General features: G+C 36.7%; 1 protein-coding gene across 4 annotated transcripts in view; it reads right to left on the bottom strand.

Moving 5' to 3' along the window:
• The window catches only part of MAP4K3 (mitogen-activated protein kinase kinase kinase kinase 3), a 189,469-nt gene that overhangs the window by 35,130 nt on the left and 130,162 nt on the right, over window positions 1-24,177 (bottom strand). Inside the window, exons 14-19 of one of the 4 annotated variants that reach the window (XM_069583498.1) lie at window positions 23,885-23,920; window positions 22,185-22,243; window positions 20,838-20,900; window positions 10,940-10,998; window positions 3,034-3,072; window positions 2,739-2,792 (exon numbers count right to left, since the gene is read on the bottom strand). In XM_069583498.1, coding sequence (XP_069439599.1) covers window positions 2,739-2,792; window positions 3,034-3,072; window positions 10,940-10,998; window positions 20,838-20,900; window positions 22,185-22,243; window positions 23,885-23,920 — 310 coding nt within the window. The remainder of the gene's footprint in view (window positions 1-2,738; window positions 2,793-3,033; window positions 3,073-10,939; window positions 10,999-20,837; window positions 20,901-22,184; window positions 22,244-23,884; window positions 23,921-24,177) is intronic. The other 3 variants (XM_069583500.1, XM_069583499.1, XM_069583501.1) reach the window with 3 other exon arrangements.

Here is a 24,177-nt window from a genome sequence, read left to right as displayed (position 1 = left end):
AACTAAAATTAAAAGACTATTGAGCATAAATTCTCAGCTGAGGAAACTGAGGCTCGGAGAGGTTAAGTGACCCAGCCCAAGGTCGCATAGTGGTGAGGTAGGAAAGAAAATCAATGTACCAATGGCTTCTCAGGTGTTTCTGTCACTCTACCAGGAAACTGCCTTCTTAAAAAAAAAAAACAAAAGCAAACTTCCTCTCCTCTCTCAAAAACTAACATCAATAAATACAGAAGGGAAAAATATTCTCCCCTTAAAAATACAATTGTAAAAAAAAAAGAAAAAAAAATTGTACCCAAAGGATTGCTTACTTGAAACATATCAGATGAAATTTAATCAACCATATAGTAAGACTCTTTGTAGTTACAGTAATAATTCTGTTGCTAAGTCACTTCAGTCATGTCCGACTCTGTGTGACCCCATAGACGGCAGCCCACCAGGCTCCTGTCCCTGGGATTCTCCAGGCAAGAACACTGGAGTGGGTTGCCATTTCCTTCTTCAATGCAGGAAAGTGAAAAGTGAAAGGGAAGTTACTGAGTCGTGTCCAACTCTCAGCGACCCCATGGACTGCAGCCTACCAGGCTCCTCCGTCCATGGGATTTTCCAGGCAAGAGTACTGGAGTGGGATGCCATTGCCTTCTCCGGTAGTAATTCTAGCAGCTGCTGCTGCTGCTGCTAAGTCGCTTCAGTCGTGTCCAACCCTGTTCGACCCCAGAGATGGCAGCCCACGAGGTTCCGCCATCCCTGGGATTCTCCAGGCAAGAACACTGGAGTGGGTTGCCATTTCCTTCTCCAATGCATGAAAGTGAAAAGTGAAAGTGAAGTCACTCAGGCGTGTCTGACTCTTTTCGACCCCATGGACTGCAGCCTACCAGGCTCCCCCATCCATGGGATCTTCCAGGCAAGAGTACTGGAGTGGGGTGCCATTGCCTTCTCCAGTAATAATTTTAGCAGCTACCAATTAGTAATTTATAACATTAAACCACAGGATATGTCTACTGTCTCTGTAAACATTTTTCAAAGTTATTATTTTTTTTAATCAACTCCTGCTATGGACTGAAAATTCGTAGGTTGAAACTCTAACCCCCAATGTGCTTGTGTTTGGACACAGGGCTTCTAGGAGGTAACTGAGGTTAAATGAGGTCATATGGGTAGGGAGCTGATCCAATAGGACTGGTGGCTTTGTCAGACGAGGAAGAGATCTCCTTCTGTGTGTGTGTGCACAGACTGAGAAAAGGCTGTGTGAGGACAAAGCAAGAAGTCCACTGTCTACAAGCCAAGAAGAGGGCTTCACTGGGAACTGAACCTGCAGGTACCTCATCTTGAACATCTCAGCCTCCAGAACTGTGACCAATCTCTGTTGCTCAAGCCACTCAGTCTATGATATTTCATTATGGCACCTGAGCTAAAACATATTTTGGTACCAAGAAGTGGGGTGCTACTGAACAAATACCTAAAAATGTGGACATAGTTTTGGGACTGAGTAATAAGCAAAGACTGTAAGAGTTAAATATGGACGCTAAGAGTGAGAGGTCAGTGAGAAAACAGGAGAGCTGGTGAGAAAGTTCCATCTTCTCAGAGAACCCACAAACAGTCATTAACAGAATGTTGGTAGAAATGTGAACATTAAAGGCTATTCTGGTGAGGTTTCAAAATGGGAGATGCAGGAAAGGTAATCCTTCATAAAAAGTGGCAGAGAACTTGGCTGAATTGTGTTGTTCTAGTGTTCTGTGGAAGGAAAATCTGCAAGGGATGAAACTGGATAAGTTAGCTGAGGAGATTTTGAAGGAAACTGCTGAAGGGATGGCTTGGTTCTTTCTGATTGCTTACAGTGAAATGAGGGAAGAGAGATGAACTGAAGTAGGAATTACTAAGCAAAAAGGAGCCCAAATCTGAAAAATTCTCAGCCTATCCGTATTAGCTCAGAAATGGATGGCATCAGAAAGCACGTACCGGAGAGAATACTACATTTATGCCTGAACTATCACTCAAGAGAAGAATTCATGGGACTGTACCAGAACAAACACTGGCAGCTTGAATGGAAGATGGACAGACAAAATGAAGGGAGGCTGTGGACAGGATGACAGGGCTTTCCAAACGTGTATGCTTCTTCAAAAAAGGGAAAAAATAAATCCTGAAGGTGATCTAGGGATCATTAGATCATTAGATCATCTAATAGATGATATTCAGATGAGTCTTTGGACTTTAGAGTTGATGCTGGAAGGAGTTAATAAGACTTTTTGGACTGAACTGTGTCTCCTCAGAATTTATATGTTAAAGTCCTAACTCCAATATGACTGATTATATTTGGAGACAGTGCTTTTGGGAGGTAATTAAGCTCATTTGACTGAGGTCATAAGAATGAGGCCCTAATCCAACAGGATTGGTGGCCTTATAAAAAGAGGAAGAAAGATTTCTCTGTCTGCACGCACACACTGAGGGAAATCTAAGGATATACTGAGATGGCAGCCGTCTGCAAGCCTAGAGGAGGGCTCTCACCAGGAAGTAAACTGACCAGCAGCCCAGCCTCCAAAACCATGAGAAAGAAATCCCAGTCTATGGTATTTTGTTAAGGATGTCTGAACTAATACAACTAGAATAGAGAAAAGGAAAGAAACTCTGGTATAACCCATGATACTATATTATGAAAGATAGTAAAATTACTTCAATATTAATCCGTCAGATTTAGTCAGTCAGGTTAAACAACACTTTTTTTTACTAAAAATGGAAACAGAACTCACTTTTTAGATTCATCTTCATCTCCTTCATCATCTTCTAACTGCGCCACATGCCCTCTAGGGATAAACAAGGGCAATTCCACTGTTATTAAATGGGCTTCACCAAGAAGCTGAAGAAGAAACTTTAGAAAATGCAAGGAGAGCTAACACAGGACAGAATTTTATTTCTGTATCTTTATAGGATTCAGAATATTAAAACAACAAAACACTCTTGGGCTATATGATAGAGAAGGGGGCAAATGGACTTGACTCATCTGTAACATAAAATATTTTAAACTTAATTAAAAATTAAAGTTACCGCTGATGTAATTCCTCTTCAACAGACTTGAGAAGACTCCTTAGGAGAAAAGTAAAAATTAAAAATAATGTGAATAAAGCAAAGAAATACCAAGTACAATTTTTTAATCGTATTAACCTTATATATAAAATTTTCAAATAAATACTTTTATTACTCACTAAAAACTTGCTACAACGATCATCTCTATACCATAAAAGATCATTTAATGAGATATCTCGATTTTCTGCTGCTCATGTCTTTATACATGTATTTTAAATGAACAAAATAAATTCTAGCGTTTACTGAAAAAATATCAATTCAAACAAAGGACAACCCACCATGAAATGTCACAATAGAACTGACAAAACAATAATTGCAGGGTCACACTCAAGGGTTTCCAGGATTTACATTTTTACCTGGACTATTTTACCTGACACCTGAAATTATATTTTCTTTTTCTTAAGAAAGGTGACACACTTTAGAAAACATCATGCTCTCAGGCAATCCTACGAAATGAATCTCAGCATGTTGGATCTCTGCAAAAGCATGCATGCATGTGATGTGAATACATGAATGTAGTAGCACTTTGCTTCCACAGAAGACACTCACTTACCTGAAGGATCTGTTCTCCAGTGGTGTACTGGCAAACACATTTACACTTTTGGGAGACTAAGCCTGTATCAGACCAGGTGTGAGGATTTTATCATTAGGAGCAATTTACAAAACTTTGGTATTCGGGAATGTAAGAGAGAATTCACAGCGTTCCTGAAGGTCCCTTACTTCTTTTCCCTTCCCATTCATGCAGCATACCTCCTGTATTATATTCTTTAAGCATAAAAACCTCAAGAGCCTTCTTAAAGCTAATGAGATAGAAATATGGTTACTGATAGAGTATTGTGGTAAAAGTGATTCAGCAGAAAATTTACTCTCAAAAGTTGTAAGGTAGTACCTTCTAATCATTTCCCTTTCCTATTATATCAAGTTGAAAAAACTATCCTCAGAATTATCAAAGCATAAAACCAGAGAAAATGAAAAGTATGGTTAGCTAATATAAACAATTAACAGAATGATTTTAGCCATCAACTGTTTTAATTAGGATAGTTAAATAACAATTTAAGTCTTTCAAAATGACAAAATTTTAAGTCTGGAGTTGTAAAAGACATAGGAAAACCATAAACTAACTGCAAACCCTATTTTGCATGTAATTCACAAAGCTCTTCAAGGGCTAGGTCTAAGAGACAGAGCTTCTACCTAGAGGCAGTATAGCAAAATGATTTCAAGCTGTGAAGCAGCGTCTGCCACTGTCAGCGATGTGGCCTTCAATCAGTTCCTATGATATCCCTAAGCTTCAGTTTCTATATCTGTTAAAGTGGGAATTACAATAGTATCTAGATCAAAATGTCTATCTGAAAATACAATGAATTAATATAGGTAAAATGCTTTGAATAGTAATTTAGAGTACAGTAAGTATTCAGTTAGTGGGGTTTTTAAAATTATTATCATCAACTAGATTCAGTTCAGCTCAGTTGCTCAGTAGTGTCCTACTCTTTGCTATCCCATGAACCACAGAACGCCAGGCCCCCCTGTCCATCACCATCTCCCGGACTCCACCCAAACCCATGTCCATTGAGTCGGTGATACTACCCAACCCTCTCAACCTCTGTCGTCCCCTTCTCCTCCTGCCCTCAATCTTTCCCAGCATCAGGGTCTTTTCAGATGAGTCAGCTCTTCGCATCAGGTGGCCAAAGTATTGGAGTTTCAGCTTCAACATCAGTCCTTCCGATTAACACCCAGGACTGATCTCCTTTAGGATGGACTGGTTGGATTTCCTTGCAGTCCAAAGGACTCTCAAGAGTCTTCTCCAACACCACAGTTCAAAAACATCAATTCTTAGGCACTCAGCTTTCTTTATAGTTCAACTCTCACATCCATACATGACCACTGGAAAAATCATAGCCTTGACTAGACGGACCTTTGTTGGCAAAGTAATGTCTCTGCTTTTTAATATGCTATCTAGGTTGGTCATAACTTTCCTTCCAAGGAGTAAGTGTCTTTTAATTTCATGGCTGCAATCACCATCTGCAGTGATTTTGGAGCCCCCAAAAATAAAGTCTGACACTGTTTCCACTATTTCCCCATACATTTCCCATGAAGTGATGGGACTGGATGCCATGATCTTCGTTTTCTGAATGTTGAGCTTTAAACCAACTTTTTCACTCTCCTCTTTCACTTTCATCAAGAGGCTCTTTAGCTCTTCTTCACTTTCTGCCATAAGGGTGGTGTCATCTGCATAACTGAGGTTACTGATATTTCTCCTAGCAATCTTGATTCCAGCTTCTGCTTCCTCCAGCCGAGTGTTTTTCATGATGTACTCTGCATATAAGTTAAATAAGCAGGGTGACAATATACAGCCTTGACGTACTCCTTTTCCTATTTGGAACCAGTCTGTTGTTCCATGTCCAGTTCTAACTGTTGCTTCCTGACCTGCATATAGGTCTCTCAAGAGGCAGGTCAGGTGGTCTGGTATGGCCATCTCTTAATTAACACTGCTCTAAATTACCAATTCTCAAAGTGTGGTCTGGGAACCCTGGAGGTCCTTTAGGCTCCTGAAAGAGGTCTGCAAGGTAAAAACTTTTCATAATCTAAAGCACTTAAAAAACAAACAAACTCATTCACTCTTTTTCTTTCTTTTTCACTTTTATTCTGTCATTGAGAACGAAACTCAAGAGAGTTTTCTGGAGACTATGAGATGTGAAGGGCTTCCCTGGTGGCTCAGATGGTAAAGAAACTGCTTGCAATGTGGGAGACCTGGGTTCGATCCCTGGGTCAGGAAGATCCCCTAGAGAAGGGCATGGCTACCCACTCCAGTATTCTTGCCTGGAGAATTCCATGGACAGAGGAGCCTGGCCGACTACAGTCCTTGGGGTCCCAAAGAGCAGGACACAACTGAATGACCAACACTTTCTCTTTTCATGTTTTCATGAGATATATATCATAATAGATTAGTAACAAACATGAGAATCCAGCTATGTTCTATCAAGCCAGATATTAAGGATTTCTGCAAAAAACATAAAACAATGCCACCTTTTTTTCCTAATATTATTCTGCTTCAAAAAACCCAGCTATTCTTCATAAAACAATGTTGTTTGTGGGCCTCAACCAAATGTTTGCTGTATGATACTGCCATATATAAGCTGCTTCTAAGTCTCATGAGAACAATCAATTGGTGTTACAAAGAAGGTACCATTAAGAGTTGGCATTTCACTTTGTTCTTAAAGATGAGGAATTTTTTAACACACACAAAAAACTTTTTAAATGATAACATGTAATGAGTATATTACTATTTGAAATAAAAATATATTTTGAAGCTTTCAGTACTACAAATATTTATATTTGTAACCCATATAGACAAAAGCTCATTGAAGTCATTAATAAATTTTTAAGACTAAAGGGATCTGGAGACTAAAATTTCAGAAGCACTGTTGTATTTTTATCAAATGAAACATAATTTCTTCTAAACTCTACAGTAGGGTTTCATATCATCTTGTGGGGGTAGTCACTAAGTTGTGTCTGACTCTCGCAACCCCATGGACTGTAGCCTGTTAGGTTCCTCTGTCTGTGGGATTCTCCTGGCAAGATTACTGGAGGAGGTTGCCATTTCCTTCTCCAGGGGATCTTCCCAACCCAGGGATTGAACCCGGGTATCCTGCACTGCAGGCAGGATCTTTACCAACTGAGCTATAAGGGAAGCCATCTTAGAGGATCTTAGAGGGTATGAAAAAAACTTTTTCTTAAGCATGTGACAATATTTTCTGAGCCATTTCTTTTCCAGTCGAGAATATTAGCATTTGAAAATAATTAAAAGGAGAATTTAAAATGTATTTTTATTTTCAGTTTACCATATTTAATTGGACTCATATGGCATTTCACTTTTTAAAACATTATCTTCCTGGGATTAAAGGTTCTGTAAAAATAAGAGAACATGAAAAAGCAGATATTCTATGGCTAGGGGCTCATATATTTTTTATTCATTTACTTATAAATCTCCTATGATGAGTTAAGAGATTTTGTTAATAAAGTTATAGAATTCATGAAGTTTTAATGAAAAGGAGAAAACATGGTTTGCTTTTCAGCCTTTATAGAAGAGAAAATGAAATATGGCTACATTTTCATAAAGGTTAATTTATACTAAATATTGCATATTGAATGCATTGGAGAAAAATACGATATTGATTTAATCACAAGACTGGATGTAACATAATAAGTAATGTCACTATTCACTAGCCTACTTAAATTCCTTTTATGGAATTTTGAGACAGTAATGAATAAATCAAAAAAGATGCCCTCACATACTGAATTAAATAAAGTCAATCTAAAATGACTAAAAAATGTGGATGAAGAGTTTAAAAATGGTACAATCTGTAAACAGATCATATATTTAATTGATAAACTGAAGAAACACACAGAGAAATAAAAAACCACCACCGAAGTGCTTAGCATATCTGAATTAGCTGCTTGTTACTATAATATTTCAAAACTGCCTAACTGGCTCAAAATTGTCTGTAAGTATTGCCCTGATTATGTTAAAAAACAAAGCAAAAAACCTCCTTATTTCTTTAAAACCAAAAGGCAATTTTATTCTTTCACTCATACTCATTTACTCTTACAACATTTACTGAGTAAATACCATAAATAAGGGTAATTGATGTGTTTTTACTAAAAAGGTACTAAATGCTTTGCAATGATTATTCCATTTCATCCTTAACATACTATGAGGCAGGTACTATTATAATCCCCATTCATTAGAGAAAACTGAAGTAAATTTCTCAAAGTTACGGGAGAAATATCAATAACCTCAGATATGCAGATGACACCACCCTTATGGCAGAAAGTGAAGAGGAACTAAAAAGCCTCTTGAGGAAAGTGAAAGAGGAGAGTGAAAAAGTTGGCTTCAAGCTCAACATTCAGAAAACGAAGATCATGGCATTTGGTCCCATCACTTCATGGGAAACGGATGGGGAAACAGTGGAAACAGTGTCAGACTTTATTTTGGGGGCTCCAAAATCACTGCAGATGGTGATTGCAGCCATGAAATTAAAAGATGCTTACTCCTTGGAAGAAAAGTTATGACCAACCTAGATAGCATATTCAAAAGCAGAGACATTACTTTGCCAACAAAGGCTGTCTAGTCAAGGCTATGATTTTTCCAGTGGTCATGTATGGATGTTAGAGTTGGACTGTGAAGAAAGCTGAGCACCGAAGAATTGATGCTTTTGAACTGTGGTGTTGAAGAATACTCTTGAGAGTCCCTTGGACTGCAAGGAGATCCAACCAGTCCACTCTGAAGGAGATCAGCCCTGGGATTTCTTTCGAAGGAATGATGCTAAAGCTGAAGCTCCAGTACTTTGACCACCTCATGTGAAGAGTTGACTCATTGGAAAAGACTCTGATGCTGGGAGGGATTGGGGCAGGAGAAGAAGGGGACGACAGAGGATGAGATGGCTGGATGGCATCACTGACTCGATGGACATGAGTCTGAGTGAACTCCGGGAGTTGATGGACAGGGAGGCCTGGCGTGCTGCGATTCATGGGGTCGCGAAGAGTCGGACACGACTAAGCGACTGAACTGAACTGACACAGTTACAGCAAGAGACAGTTCTTACTCTGATCTGGCATTTATTACTGCTACACTCCAAGGTGGTGCTAGTGGTAAAAGAACCCACCTGCCAATGCAGGAGGCGTAAGAGATATGGGTTCGATCCCTGGGTCGGGAAGATCCCTTGGAGGGGTATGACAACCCACTCCAGTATTTTGCCGGGAGACTCCCACGGATAAAGGAGCCTGGCAGGCTGCAGTCCATGGGGTGTCACAGAATTGGACACGACCAAAGTGAGTTAGCACACACATGTGCACTGCTATACTTAATTACGCCAGGAATTTCCTTTCACTGTTATTTAAGTCTTTAGAAGAGAATTTATTTTTAGAACTTTGGCTCTAAAAGAAATCAGAAATAATTTTTCTTTTAAAAATAATATCTTGTTGGTTTTTAATAAAAAAGTTGACCCCAGTAATAACAGAATTCAAAGGAAAACAACTAAGTCATAATACATATATTCTATTTTAAAAACAACGACGACAACGAAACTCTCTTAGATAGTGGTCTGGAATAGGTAGAAACCCATAAATGGAAATCTGTCTGCCTGATCACCTATGGAGAAAGCAGAAAATCCTGTGAGTTTTAAAACACTGCCTCGTCACAAGAATAAAGCAGACGTATCGGTACAGTAAGAGAAGTGCTACATCCATGCTCATGTCACATGTATGTTTATATTCCTGTACATGAAACACAGCCAAAGTGCACACTTTTGGCCAACCTACCTTGCCAGTGATTCGTTATATAGAATACAGTTCCTTAAGCAGGGATCCAATTAATCAAAAAATGAAGGTTGGGCAAATTATTAACATTTTACCTAGCCAAAGTAAACTATATAATATGAAAATGTTTAACAATCAAAAAAAAAAAAACAAAACCACATAATCAGACAAATGAGAACCAAGGAATCTGGAAAAGCACTTAGTGACAGGCTATTTTGGGGGTACTTTGGCAAGTATATAATATAAAAATATATTTAAAATAAACTAAAAAAGTAAATAAAATACTTTTCTAAATTATCCAATCCCATAAAAATACATCAAAATTTGTTAACAAGATTCTTAAAACTAGGGACCTGAAATTAAGACAAAAATAACACAGAAACACATCAGAATGTGTTATTTGCTAACCCATTATGAGACAGACTTTCCCTTGTTGCCCATCAATAAATCAGGACAAACTATAAATAACACATTGCTACTATTTTGACAAAACTTCATTTTCCTAGCAGGGAAATTTTAGACTTATTTTAAATTTTAAGAAACAGAAGGTTTAAAAAAAACACAAAACCTTGAGCTAAATCATAACTAATTCATTTCTCTAGCTTGTCACAGCCTTCTCTGAGTTAAAAAAAGAATATTTAAACATTGAGTTTATAAAAAAAAAGAGACAAGATTTTGCATTACTATCTCTAAATCTGAGAACCTAAGTTGCTTGTCTTTTAGTCACCTGCTTAACTTAAAATATGTCTCAACCCTCTAATTTCACTGAAAATGTATTTTGAAATTTTAAGTAGTTCTGATTATTGAAATAATAGCTACATAGCTGGGAGATTTTTTCAGTTTAAATATTTCCCTATAAATTAGCTTTTCTAATGATAATTCATCCATGAACTCAGAAAATGAACTCTGAGAAACAGCAGGCCCTGGCCAGGTAACATGCTAATTCAGGCCTATGAACATCTTAGACTGTCACCCTGTAAGGTAGGTGCCTTCTCACTGCGGGGCTGCACCAGCTACACAGGGCCTGGTATACAGCTGACCTTGAATTAACTGCTGGATTTACTTCTTGCATAAAATATATGATAACTTCAAAAACTTGAGACTCATTTTAACTATTTACTTTTTTTAAAGTTAAGACAAAGATTTCTAAACCGTGTGACTATTTCCATCTGTTTTCACAGGCCAATGCATCCGGAAGATGCACCGGAACCAGTTTTGTAAGGAATACACATGTCAACTCTTCAAATAAAGGAAATACATTGCTGAAACATATATTCCTCTTCAGCTGGAATGTACTTAGCCGTCCCTAACAGGTAAGGCCTACAAAGTAGCTTGACATAAAAAATTTAATGTGATTGTCCCCATTATGACAATTATTGAGTAGATGATTGGCAAGGAAGTAATAAAAAAAGTTTTAAACATATTATAAAATATAATCTATCAGACTAGTATAATTTACTGCTGTAAATGTTTAAAATAAAATTTATAACATATTTAAAGGCAACTTAATTATTCTTAAATTTAAATATAATTTTTAAAGGATTTTACTTACTTGTTTGCACCTAAAAAGTAACTACTTTGGTGTCCTTGTCCATATTCTAGTTGTAGATCCTAATGGTACAAAATAAAATATTTAGCAAAACGGTTGTAGATCACAAATCATGATACTATAATAAATATTATTTAAAAAGAGAAACCTCAGACTTCAAATAAATCTGTATTGCTATATGTTCTTAAAAAGGAGGCAAGGTAGGACTTCCAAAAATAAAAGATTTTGGAAGTTTGTAGTCTTGCTTTATACATTTTATGATTTAAGTTACCAAAAATATTCTGGCAACTAGTTTGAATAATATATGTAAGCTTCATTTACGGTCACTGCTACTATAATTAACATTTGTGAAAACAAGTTTTTGGAAAAAAAAAAAAGCTTAAATAAGGTATTTATGCTCAAGCTATAATGAAGCAAAAACGATTACAAAAGAGAACAAGCAACAAAAATCTTGATTTGACTTTGTAAATAAGATCTGGATTCATTATGTATACACACACATTCATATACTTCTACTACTGCCTCAACAGGTAATAATTTTTTAAAGATTAAAAAATAAGGTGTTTTTTTAAAGTAAATTATACATGTGAACTTGTACAAGATTATAAACTGCCCTTAAGGACTTTTAATACTTTTGTGAGTTACACAGCAAAACTTCTTGTGATTATTATTAAGGTAGTTCAACTATTTAAACAGTTCCACTGAACGCTGCAAGTTGTAGAGTTAAGAGCTGAAATATAAAGGGACTAATAATAAGTGTGCTCGACTCAGATGCTTTCTTGAGGAAAAAGTGCCTTCCAACAACTATGGAAAGTACAAAGTTTCATTTTCTCCCACGGTATTTCAAGCACTGTTTTAATGATTAAGGGGGGAATATTTCACATTTTAAATGAATGTTATTTTCATCAGAATACATTAGTGTACTCAAAGTGCTTTCTAATTTTACAAGATATTGCCAGAGCACAACGAGGACTTAATGCAAAAATTACTTTCTTGGAGCAGCCTTCCAAGACTGTCCAGGAAGATAGGTGGGACCTTCTTCATGACTCCACAGTATTTAACACATATGTCTCCTTTAGCATTTACACTGCCTTTCATTAATTTATTTATAAGTCTATAAAAATAATAGCCAGGCTGTAAAACTCCTCGAACATAGGAAAATTGTTAAATCCATCTTTTTTCCCTATAGCCTAGGGTCTAGCATAGTACCTGGCACACAGTAATTAGGCCCTAAATAAATGCTTTTTCAAATGCCATTTGTTTATTTTCCTGTTAATAACTAATATTCAGCCTTGTTAGGATATACATAGATCACATAAATATTAAGCTGAGAAATATGAGACTTCTAAGCAATACATCACATTTAAGTGAAAAGCATTTTAACATTTAAATACTCTAAGACCTGTCCAAAAAAAATCTGATGAAAATAAAAGTCAAAAGCCTGGTTTAGACAAACTCAAATTTTGTCTTCTTCAATAATTGTGTTTTTCCATGCATAATATATGTACTTATCACTGACAGAAAAGATAATATATCATCAAAAAAAAAAGATTAGTGAACTGTCACACTGGTATCACATAAAATCCTAATGAAAATGGATACTTGTTCTCTTTAATTTGTAATGATATATTTTAATAGGATGAAATCACTACTATCATTAGACCATCACACAATTATTATGCTGTACTATTTAAGTGGTCATGTTACATAGGAACTTTTAAGCTTTGGTATTTAGAAGAGAAAAATACTAATATCAATGCATACCTTATTGAATTCAAGTTTATTTTCTTTAGCTACAAGTAACTGGGCCCTTCTAAAAGCCAGACCAGCAACCTCTTTAGCCAATACAATCTCTTAAGCCTTTAATCAAATGACAGCTTTCAAAAGCACACATTCGTGCAGAGGGGCCATGGCTTGTATTATATAAATATAGATAGGTCCTAAGAATAGCTAGCTCATCTGCTATATGACAATTACCAGGTCAATGATGATAACTTAAAAAAAATCAACTGAGATATTCAGAAAGGTAAGAGAAGAATTTAAAATAACTAATGAAATATTCTAATAGAAAATGGAGCCTAAGTTCACATACAGAATAACACTCAGGCTGGGGAGAATCTGTTGATAGATCCAAGTCTGATGATTAAATGTGCCATGTATTAAGCCCTACCAGGAAAGCTAAAACTGAAAGGGTTTCATTCTTTAGTAATTCCTTCTCTGTAAATCAAGTTATGTTTTAGCATCCAAAGTGGGGGGGAAATGTGCTGGGCATGTCATCAAGTAAAAGGACTACACTAAGTTCTAATAATCAGTTAATCTTGTTTAATTCAGCTATTATTCACCAAGCACTTATTAAATGGCAGGAATTCAGATAGCAAATCAGATAAGAAAAATGAGAAGAAATAAAAAGGAAAGGAAGAAAAGTGAAGCTTGGGCAAAGTTAGCACTCATTCATGTATCTTTAGGGCAGTCTTGACTGATCTAGAAAGCCTTCCAATGGGACCTGGAAGCTATTCTGAATAGAAAAATGCTACCAACACTTTTGGCAAAACACTCAAATTAACCCTATAAAATGACAATAAAATAAGCTCATTCTTTATAAGCTAAATAATATATCTGAACATGCCTAGATAGACATAAAAAATTCAGTAGCATAAATCAGGCATCAACTTATTAACGAATGACAGTGTTTAACAAAAAAGCCAACCAACATAGATTGAAAACATGCAACAGCCCAGAACAGATTCAAACTGAAAATTCAGCAAAAACTTTAAGATGGTTAACCTAGTCCCAATTAAAATATCTTTTGGGGTCAGAAAGTCCTAAGTGTTTTAACGAATAGGGGAAAACTTCTGAACTAGGATAAAGGCTCTAAGAAAACAAGGGCCTTGCAAGAACTGAAAATAAACGGAGGATATGATGCAGAACACTGGAAAAGGAGAATATATGACCAAGAAAATCTTATTTTTTTTTAACTTAGCTGGAGATTACTAAGTCTATCTATAACTGATGAGGAAACAGCAGGAAGTCAAAAGAATTACTACACTTAGCTACAAAGACACAAAAGAAATACTTTAGCAATATATTTTAGCCAAGAAAATAGAAAATAGAATTTTTTTTCTCATCAAAAAAATGAGAAAATATGGTGCATGAGTAAAGTGTTAGGAAATATTTTTTAATGTGGTAGACAATTTACATATGTAAAAGGGACTGAACTGTAGATAAATCTTGTTTCTTAAAAAAGAAAAGCAAGTAGGGTTGGAACACTGATTAATAAAAGCAGAAGACAGGATGCAAACTGAATAAATATGGAATGAATATCAGTGGGTTATTATTTTCTCTTTTTAATTTTGTTGAAGTATATTTGAAACAGGTTAGGTGTGATTTTCCAGCTAATGCCCTATCATCATGCAGTTATAAAATGAGTCCTCCCTAGAAACTGTCTTCATATACAAAAGGTAAGAAATGTGACCACACAACATAACTTTATAGTAAGTAAGAGTTTAACAGATTTAAAATGAACACAGCTGATCTGTTCCCATAGTAAATTTATTTATAGACTTTATTCAATTTTGACTTAATTCTGAGGCAATCTTATAGCTCAGTTGGTAAAGAATCCGCCTGCAATGCAGGAGACCCATGTTCTCCAGAGCAATGATTATGTTACTGCTGATGTTCCTCCACAGCAATTAACACAGTGTTCCACATATACAGCTGACCCTGAACAGCAATGGGTTTAGACTGTAAGCATGTGTCCTCAGTTGCTCCAGTTGTGTCCAACTCTGTGTGACTCTATCGGTTGTAACCTGCCAAACTCATCTGTCCATGGGATTCTCCAGGCAAGAATACTGGAGTGGGTTGCCATGCCCTCCTCCAGGGGATCTATCAGAGCCAGGAATCAAACCTCTGTCTCTTCAGTTCAGTTCAGTTCAGTCCAGTCACTCAGTCGTGTCCGACTCTTTGCGACCCCATCTACCGCAGCATGCCAGGCATCCCTGTCCAACACCAACTCCTGAAGTTTACCCAAACTCAAGTCCACTGAGTCAGTGATGCCATCCAACCATCTCATCCTCTGTTATCCCCTTCTCCTCCTGCCTTCAGTCTTTCCCAACATCACAGTCTTTTCAAATGAGTCAGCTCTTTGCATCAGGTGGCTAAAGAGTGGAGTTTCAGCTTCAGCATCAGTCCTTCCAATTAACAACCAGGATTGATCTCCTTTAGGATGGACTGGTTAGATCTCCTTGCAGTCCAAGGGACTCTCAAGAGTCTTTTCCAATACCACAGTCCAAAAGTATCAATTCTTTGGCGCTGAGCTTTCTTTATACTTCAACTGTCACATCCATACATGACCACTGGAAAAACCATAGCCTTGACTAGACAGACCTTTGTTGGTAAAAAAATCTTCTCTGCTTTTCAATATGCTATCTAGGTTGGTCATAACTTTCCTTCCAAGGAGTAAGCATCTTTTAATTTCATGGCTGCAGTCACTATCTGCAGTAATTTTGGAGCCCAAAAAATAAATTCAGCCACTGTTGCCCCATCTATTTGCCATGAAGTGATGGGACCAGATGCCATGATCTTTGTTTTCTGAATGTTGAGCTTGAAGCCAACTTTTTCACTCTCCTCTTTCACTTGCATCAAGAGGCTTTTTGGTTCCTCTTCACTTTCTGCCATAAGGGTGGTGTCATCTGCATATCTGAGGTTATTGATATTTCTCCCAGCAATCTTGATTCCACCTTGTGCTTCTTCCAGCCCAATGCTTCTCATGATCTACTCTGCAGATAATTAAAATAAGCAGGTGACAATACACAGCCTTGACGTACTCCTTTTCCTATTTGGAGCCAGTCTGTTGTTCCATGTCCAGATCTAACTGTTGCTTCCTCACCTGCATACAGAATTCTCAAGAGGCAGGTCAGGTGGTCTGGTATGCCCATCTCCTTCAGAATTTTCCACAGTTTATTGTGATTCACACAGTCAAAGGCTTTGGCATAGTCAATAAAGCAGAGACAGATGTTTTTCTGGAACTCTCATGCTTTTCGATGATCCAGCAGATGTTGGCAATTTGATCTCTGGTTCCTCTGCCTTTTCTAAATCCAGCTTGAACATCTGGAAGTTCACAGTTCATGTACTGTTGAAGCCTGGCTTAGAGAATTTTGAGCATTACTTTACTAACATGTGAGATGAGTGCGATTGTGTGGTAGTCTGAGCATTCTTTGGCCCTGCCTTTCTTTGGGATTGGAATGCAATCCTTTTCCAGTCCTGTGGCCACTGCTGAGTTTTCCAAATATGCTGACATACTGAGTGCAGCACTGTCAGAGCATCATCTTCCAGGATTTGAAATAGCTCAACTGGAATTCTATCACCTCCACTAGCTTTGTTCGTAGTGATGCTTTCTAAGGCCCACTTGACTTCACATTCTAGGATGTCTGGCTCTAGGTGAGTGATCACACAGTCGTGGTTATCTGGGTCATGAAGATCTTTTTTGTATAGTTCTGTGTATTCTTGCCACCTCTTCTTAATATGTTCTGCTTCTTTTAGGTCCATACCATTTCTGTCCTTTATTGAGCCCATCTTTGCATGAAATGTTCCCTTGGTATCTCTAATTTTCTTGAAGAGATCTCTAGTCTTTCCTATTTTATTGTTTTTCTCTATTTCTTTGCACTGATTACCCAGGAAGGTTTTCTTTATCTCTCCTTGCTATTCTTTGGCACTCTGCATTCAAATGGGTGTATCTTTCCTTTTCTCCTTCGCTTTTTGCTTCTCTTCTTTTCAGTGATATTTGTAAGGGCTCTTTAGACAGCCATTTTGCTTTTTGCTTTTCTTCTTCTTGGGCATGGTCTTGATCCCTGTACAATGTCACGAACCTCCGTCCATAGTTCGTCAGGCACTCTGTCTGTCAGATCTAGTCTCTTACATCTCCTGCATGGCAGCCAGGTTCTTTACCACTAGCGCCACATGGATGCATCCAGTTAATATGTTGACTTTTTTTCAGTAAGTACATACTACAATACCACATGATACGCTGTTGGCTGAACCCGAAAACACAGCAGCACAGTACGCCCAACTTTACAGTTATACTCCAACCTTTGACTGCTGGTATCCCTTCAAGGGTCAACTGTAAATACCTTTCAATATATTTTTCCCTGGTATATGGGCTAAAATGCCTAGTACAACTAGGAAGATCAGTAGTAGCTGAACAGATGTGTAATATATTCTTTTAACATAAAAATAGCATCTTGTAGATGGGATATATCCATTTATATGGTTATGGGCAAAACTCTAACTATTATCGAGTTTTGCTGAGCTTTTTACTTTGCTTTTTTAACTCAGGCATGTTTCAAAATTTAAAGACTTTTTTTTTACTAACAATGCTAAAATCAAGCTTTCTTCTTTTTGTTTCATATATTTCATATATATTTCACATATTAAGATTGCCTGATTAAAAAATCCTCTATTAGAGTAATGAAAATTGAGGTATAATAATATTCTTAATTCATTTACAAAAACCATAAGATGAAAATACTTGCAACCAGAAATCACTGATGACAAGTAAGGTGGTGAGGTCTTTAAGAGGGTAAATGCTTCTTTTCGGTCATAAAAGATTTAGGGCCATCATCTTGGTGCCAATACTCTACTAAGATAACAGCCAGACATTTTGGGTCCATCAGGTTTTTCGTGGCCAGCAATAAGTATTTGTTAAGAGTTGAAATCCTGTTCACAGTGCTAAGAACTAGGAAAGCAGGAGACTGAAATAATTATGACTACTTCACACCAAAAAACAAACACACTGGTGCGAAAAAACACATGCACCTCAAAGTTCACAGCAGCACTGTTTACAACGTCAGAACACGGAAGCGACCCAAGTGCCCATCAACAAAAGATGTGGTATGTACACACAATGAAGTAATGCTCAGTCATAACAAATGAAATATTGCCATTTGCATCAACGCGGACGAGCCTATAGAATATTATGCCTAGTCCATGCAGAATCTAAAAAATAATACAAATTAATCTATTTACAAAACAGAAACAGACTCACAGACACAGAAAATAAACTTATAGTTACCAAAAGGGAGAGAGCAGGAGGAGAGAAAAATAGAAGTAGGGGATTAACTGATACAAACTACTAAATATAAAACAGACAAGCAACAAGGGTTTGCTGTATAACACAGGGAATTATACCTGGTATCTTGTAACAACCTATAATGGAATATAATCTTTATAAAAAAGCCTGAATCCCTATGTGACACACCAGAAACTAAAGGAATACTATAAATCAACTATACTTCAGTAAAACAAACATACACTCAGAAAATAACAAGCATTGAAGATGTGTAGAAAATTGGAACCCTTGTGCACCGCTGGTGGGACTGTAATGATGCAGCTGCTATAGAAAACAGTACGTTAATTCCCCCCCAAAATCAAGCATAGAATTAACACATGATCCAGCGACCACCCTTCCAGTTATATGCCCAAAAGAACTAAAAGCAGAAACCTGACAGATTTTTGTATATCCAGGTTCACAGGGGCAGCATTATGCACAATAGAGTCCATTGATGGATTAATGGATAAACAACATGTGCTGTATATACAACGAAATATTATTCAGACTTAAGAAATTCTGACACATGCTACAATGTAGATAAACCTTGAAGATGTTATGACATTATGCCAAGTGAAGTGAGCCAGTTACCTCACTTATATTATTTGTAACAAAAGGACAAATAAAGCATGATTCCACTTACATGGAATACAGAATACACTTACACAGAGTCAATAAACACTCAAAGACATAGAAAATAGAATGGCAACTGCCAGGGGCTGGGGATGGGGGAATGGGAGTGTATCAGTAAGAGCGAATTTTTAAAGGTTGATTTTATAAATGGTAGGATATGACAAATACTTCATTCATTCCTCTTCTTCCAGAACTATCCACAAGCTGAATGGCTCTAAAGCTTTTCTCTTTCACAAGACCCCCTTGTCAACTGCCCCCACTACCATAACATAAGGGGTGTGGGAGGTAGTTCGAGGGAAGAGAGCCATGATAACTCACTCAAGTTACTAGGTGAGTTACACACAGGGCAGAGAAAAAGACTGTAACTCTAAAATGGTTTCTCGTTTTGTTTGTTTTCCTGGAGAATATATTTTTTATTTTTGAGTCTGCGGGCTTTTATTTCCACAACAAATTCCACTGTCATTCTAGCGTACATATGCCTAATTTTAAAGAAAATTTCTACCCACAAATCACTGGCAGTGTTGTCTTCAGACATTCCATCTCACCTGTCCCCTCAGATGATTAATTCTGGCCTCATGTCTTCTGGCCTCTCTGGGCCATTTACTGACTCTTCCAGTTGGGAAGATCCCCTGGAGAAGGAAATGGCAACCCACTCCAGTACTCCTGCCTGGAAAATTCCATGGACTGAGGAGCCTGGTAGGCTGCAGTCCGTGGGATCACAGAGTCGGACACGACTGAGCGACTTCAGTTTCAGCTTCCAGTGTTTCAGCTGCTTGTTCCCTACCTCCAGTGTGGTTCTACCTCTGACCGCAAGAACAGGCATCACTGCTGTGGTAACTAGTTTCCTGCGCGTTCTTTCTTCAGACCTAACTGGGGAACACATGCAATCTCATGGTTTCATCTATCATTTCCTCTTTGATGACATGAACCTTCCTTTTCTGAGCTAATCTCACCATCAGTAGTAGTAATATAACCACTCCATAATTTCAGCTCTTTATCTGAAAACTGTGTCAATGACTGTTCCCACATTCATTCCCATGAAACACAGGAGTCATTTATTCATTTTCTTCCTGAAAAACAGAATGATTCCTACACAATACTGAAATCAGACTTTTAGTTCCTGCCACAAACCAGATGAATCCCATCGACCCCAAAGCTTTTCTCCTTCTTTGATTTCCATAGTGCCTATTATAGGTTAGACTCTCCTCAACAACAGTCACCACCAAAAGAAACTCTGGCAACGCACTATACATTGTGTTGCAAAGCTAAGAGTTTACATGTTCAAGTACTTCCCACCTATCAAGACAGCAACTTTCCTAAAAGGGAAACTATATTTTAAGTCTCTTTTATGTTCTATAAATGTTATTTGGCATAGATTTAGAAATTTTTATAAAGAATCGTTTAAACTAACCAGAACTAAAACAGGTATGAGAGGAAGGAAAGAGGAGGAAAATTCAATTGAAAAGGCAGAGAAGCAGATCAAGAAGTAAATGCTGAGGCAACTCGGGGCCCTGGCCAGCCGCAAAAATTGAAAAAACTACTTAATAACAACTATTAAAAGTACTATTTATTTAATATTTGCTAGGGTTAATTTCTCATCTTTTCTTACCTAATGGTAAGATAGTCTTAGTATTTAAAACTTCAGGGAGTCCTTATAACCCAAATTCTGGCCTGAGAAAACTGGATATTACATAATATTACAAAGTTAAAATTTCATCTGAGATGGATTTCATTGTTAATTAAGGACAATTTATTTTTAAAAATTATATATATATTTTATTTTTGTAATATATGGATATGTATATATATACATGGATGGTTTATAGTTCACTAAAACAAGTCACACTATTCACACTGGGCATGTTTATAGGGAAATGTAATATCTAAAGAAAAAATTTATATCTGAGTGAGAAAAAAATGTTTTTATAACAAATAAAAAAATTAATTTTTACTGTAACATTATAGTATCTTTGAGTAAATAGGTTTACCTTGTAGAAAAAATTGCTATAATCCTTAATATATGGTAGGTTGCTTACTGGCAGGAATTTATAAAACAATGGTTAAACTGATTCATTAAAACTGAACAAAATGGTTGATTAAAAAAAACCCTAAAAACAATTAAGACTAAAACAATGCTGATAAAGAAAATCAGAAGATGAGAAATACCAGATTAGATCTTGCAGTGTAGTATATTTCTTCTGAACTGTCCAAAAAACCATCACTGTCGGGCTGTTCAGCAGAGACCAAAAAACCCAGGTTATTTACACTCAAACTAAAAGCCACAAATTCACAAAGGGAGACTTTCACAAGGGAATTAAGTCAGTCCTGCTAACATCATTTTATTAAGGTAAATGCAAAGTCAAATCCAATTAAGCAGCTTCTAAAAAAGCAGTAGTGCAACAACTTTGCTATATAATACAGTTACTAAATTAGTACAGAACTTAAATACATGCAATGCTAACTTAAAAAGAGAAGCAGAAAATAACAACTGGCATTTATAAACATCATGATTTACCTTCTTCATCCTCTCTATAAAGGTCAGGCTGAGTACTATAACATGATCATGTTAAGAATTTTTCTTTTAACATTCTTAACATGTTAAGAATTTTTCTGCCATGCTGGTATACTGAGAACAACTCTTTAGATTAAAAGCTAAAGACTCTCTTTGTATGCCGTTATTCAGGTGGATTACCTTAAAATAAGCATTAAATTTAAGAAGAAAGTTCCCACTTCAGTCCTGAGCATTCATTAAGTTACTTTCTTCTCATTATTAAGCAGGAAAGGGAAAAAAAAATGAAACATAAAATCTGGAACTTTGGTTAAGTAATTTCATTAAGATTGATTTTGTTTTTAAGTCTCATTTTTTATTCCTCTGTAGACTATTAACATCTCAAATGTTTGCACAGCATTTTGCTTCCGAGATTACACTTAATATTTTATCATATATCTGGAAAGCAGTATATAAAAAATTAACAAAGAAGAATCATGAAAAGAACATTTTAGAAATCTTTAAATAAATGATAAACTTAATCTGCTATGTACACCTAGTCTCTCCTGAATTTCAGTTACTCCAAGGAGACTGGATTCTGCCTTGATGTTTAGAAAAGTGGCTGACACTCTTAAAGAGCTGCCCAAAAATTTAATGAGAAGAGGTATTAATACTATCACTGGTCCAAAATTCTATTTTAAGACTGTAGCATTTATCCTAATAAATATATCTGCAAAAAGCCCCCTCAAAAATTGCAAAGCAAAAAGAAAAAAGGAAAAAAAATCATTAAAAACATTTAAACAGAGAATGGTACAGAACTAAGTTTCTCCTAAAGTAATTTTGAAAATATTTAATCTCAGCAACACAGATTTATTTATTTTGAATTTTAGAATTACTTACCTTTTTATCTCCCCAAAGGCTTATAAAATTTTACTAACTAGCTTTTGTAGTCAGTGCCAACAAATCAGAAAGACTAATTAAAACATTTATTTTCAGTGTTAAGATTCCAAGATTACACTACTTACAAGTTCATGATGTGGTTCTGTCTCCTTCCTTAAGGGTGGGTCAAATTTTACTTGGCCAACTAAAAAAGATAAAAAGTAAAGCTGTGATCTGTTTCAACATTCTCAATAATAATTTAAAAGGTTACTCCATAGAAAAACAAATTTAATCCTACCATCTCCTATAGATTGATTAACACCCAAAGATTTAAATAAACAATCTGTTAGCCGGAAGAAACCTAAGAAAGTCTAAGCTGTTAACCCAAAGATGATTAGCAAAATTATGTCAGGATCTAACCTGCTACTTCATTGTGACCCAGCATTAAATATAGACAATCTTAACTTAGATTGATTAACACCTACAGATTGATTAACACCCAAAGATTTAAATAAACAATCTGTTAGCTGGAAGAAACCTAAGAAAGTCTAAGCTGTTAACCCAAAGATGATTAGCAAAACTATGTCAGGATCGAACCTGCTACTTCATTGTGACCCAGCATTAAATACAGACAATCTTAACTTAGGACTTTATAGACAGACAGCAATTCAGGCAGAGTATTTCTGAAAGCCAGCCTGCAAGGTGGTCTCTGATAAGTCCTGCCTCCTGACCTTCAAAAACTTGTGTAGTCCCTTCCTACATCCTGGGCTGGCCTATGTGATCAGAGGAAGATGGCACAGTGGTGGCATACAGCTTCTGAGATAAGGCTTCTGTCCTGGGTGCTCTTGCTACTGGATCACTTGGCTCTGAAGGAAGTCATGTTGAGCAGCACTATGGGGAGGCTACACTGCAAGGAAACGAAGTCTTGGGCTAACAATATGTGAGTAACCCTGGAAGCAAACTGCCACCCTAGTTTAGCCTTTGGGAAACTGCAGCCCCTGCTGACACTCTGATTGTAGCTTCATGACAGACCCTGACCTAGAACCACCCAGCGCTGTCCGGGATTCCTGAATATGTATGAGATAATAAATGTTTATTGCTTTAAGTTGCTACATTTTGGGGGTAATTTGTTAAACAACAATAAATAACTAGCACACTTCTACCGCGAAAGTATAACCTAAATATTAGAACTGACATAAACTGACTATACTCCATTCACCTTTCCCCCTGCCATTCTAATTTAATGAATGATTCACTACCTTTATCTTTAATTTCTGTATCTCATTGTCATTATCTGCTTTTATAACCTGGTACAGCATTTGAGACCACAGAGATAAAAGCAGGGGCACAAATATAAAACATGAAGAAGCAGCAAAACCGAGAGTCACAGAGTATTACAGCTCAACTAGTAAGAACTTGAGTTTCAGCCAAAACAACAATTCTCAATCAAGGCAGGGAAACGAGTGAGACTTCAAAGCACACTCATTTTGTAACTGTTTTGATTTTAGCTTAGTATGTATGATTACTGTGAATGTTAATAACAATGAAAGGAGATCATGAGATTTGAATATTTAGCAACAGGAAGCACAAGGAAAGAAAGTTGAGAAACAGCCCTACAAAATACACAGTTGTATGTGAAGTATGTATATGCTTTATAGCTGTTATGAACTAGATATCAAATTCTGGCTCCTGGAGATAAGCAGGCTCTTCCATAATGGGTTCCTCATGCCTGTTCACATATGATCACACATCAAAGATTACAAAATAATTTTTAGTAAGATATTAATACATGTATATACATACATACACATATATATACACATACATATATATATATGTATCTCACCTTGACAGAGGCCTACTGAACAACTCTCACCTACACCTGTCACCAAATAGCAAAATTACATCTCTAATAAAGTTACTTGAGGACAGTTTCATGCATTATCTGCCTTGTTATCATCACATGTGAAATGCCTGTTTCCACTGGACCACATAATTACTGAGCACAGGGGCACAGTGATGCTTTCTTTTTAAAAAATTGTATTTATTTTAATTGGAGGCTATTTACTTTACAATATTGTGGTGGTTTTTGCCATACATTGACATGAATCAGCCATGGGTGTACATGTGTTCCCCATC

This window comes from Ovis canadensis, chromosome 3 (genome assembly GCF_042477335.2).
Source record: "Ovis canadensis isolate MfBH-ARS-UI-01 breed Bighorn chromosome 3, ARS-UI_OviCan_v2, whole genome shotgun sequence".
NCBI lineage: Eukaryota > Metazoa > Chordata > Mammalia > Artiodactyla > Bovidae > Ovis > Ovis canadensis.
The sequence above is the reverse complement of the archived record's forward strand: the minus strand, read 5'-3'. Positions and strand labels throughout refer to the sequence as shown.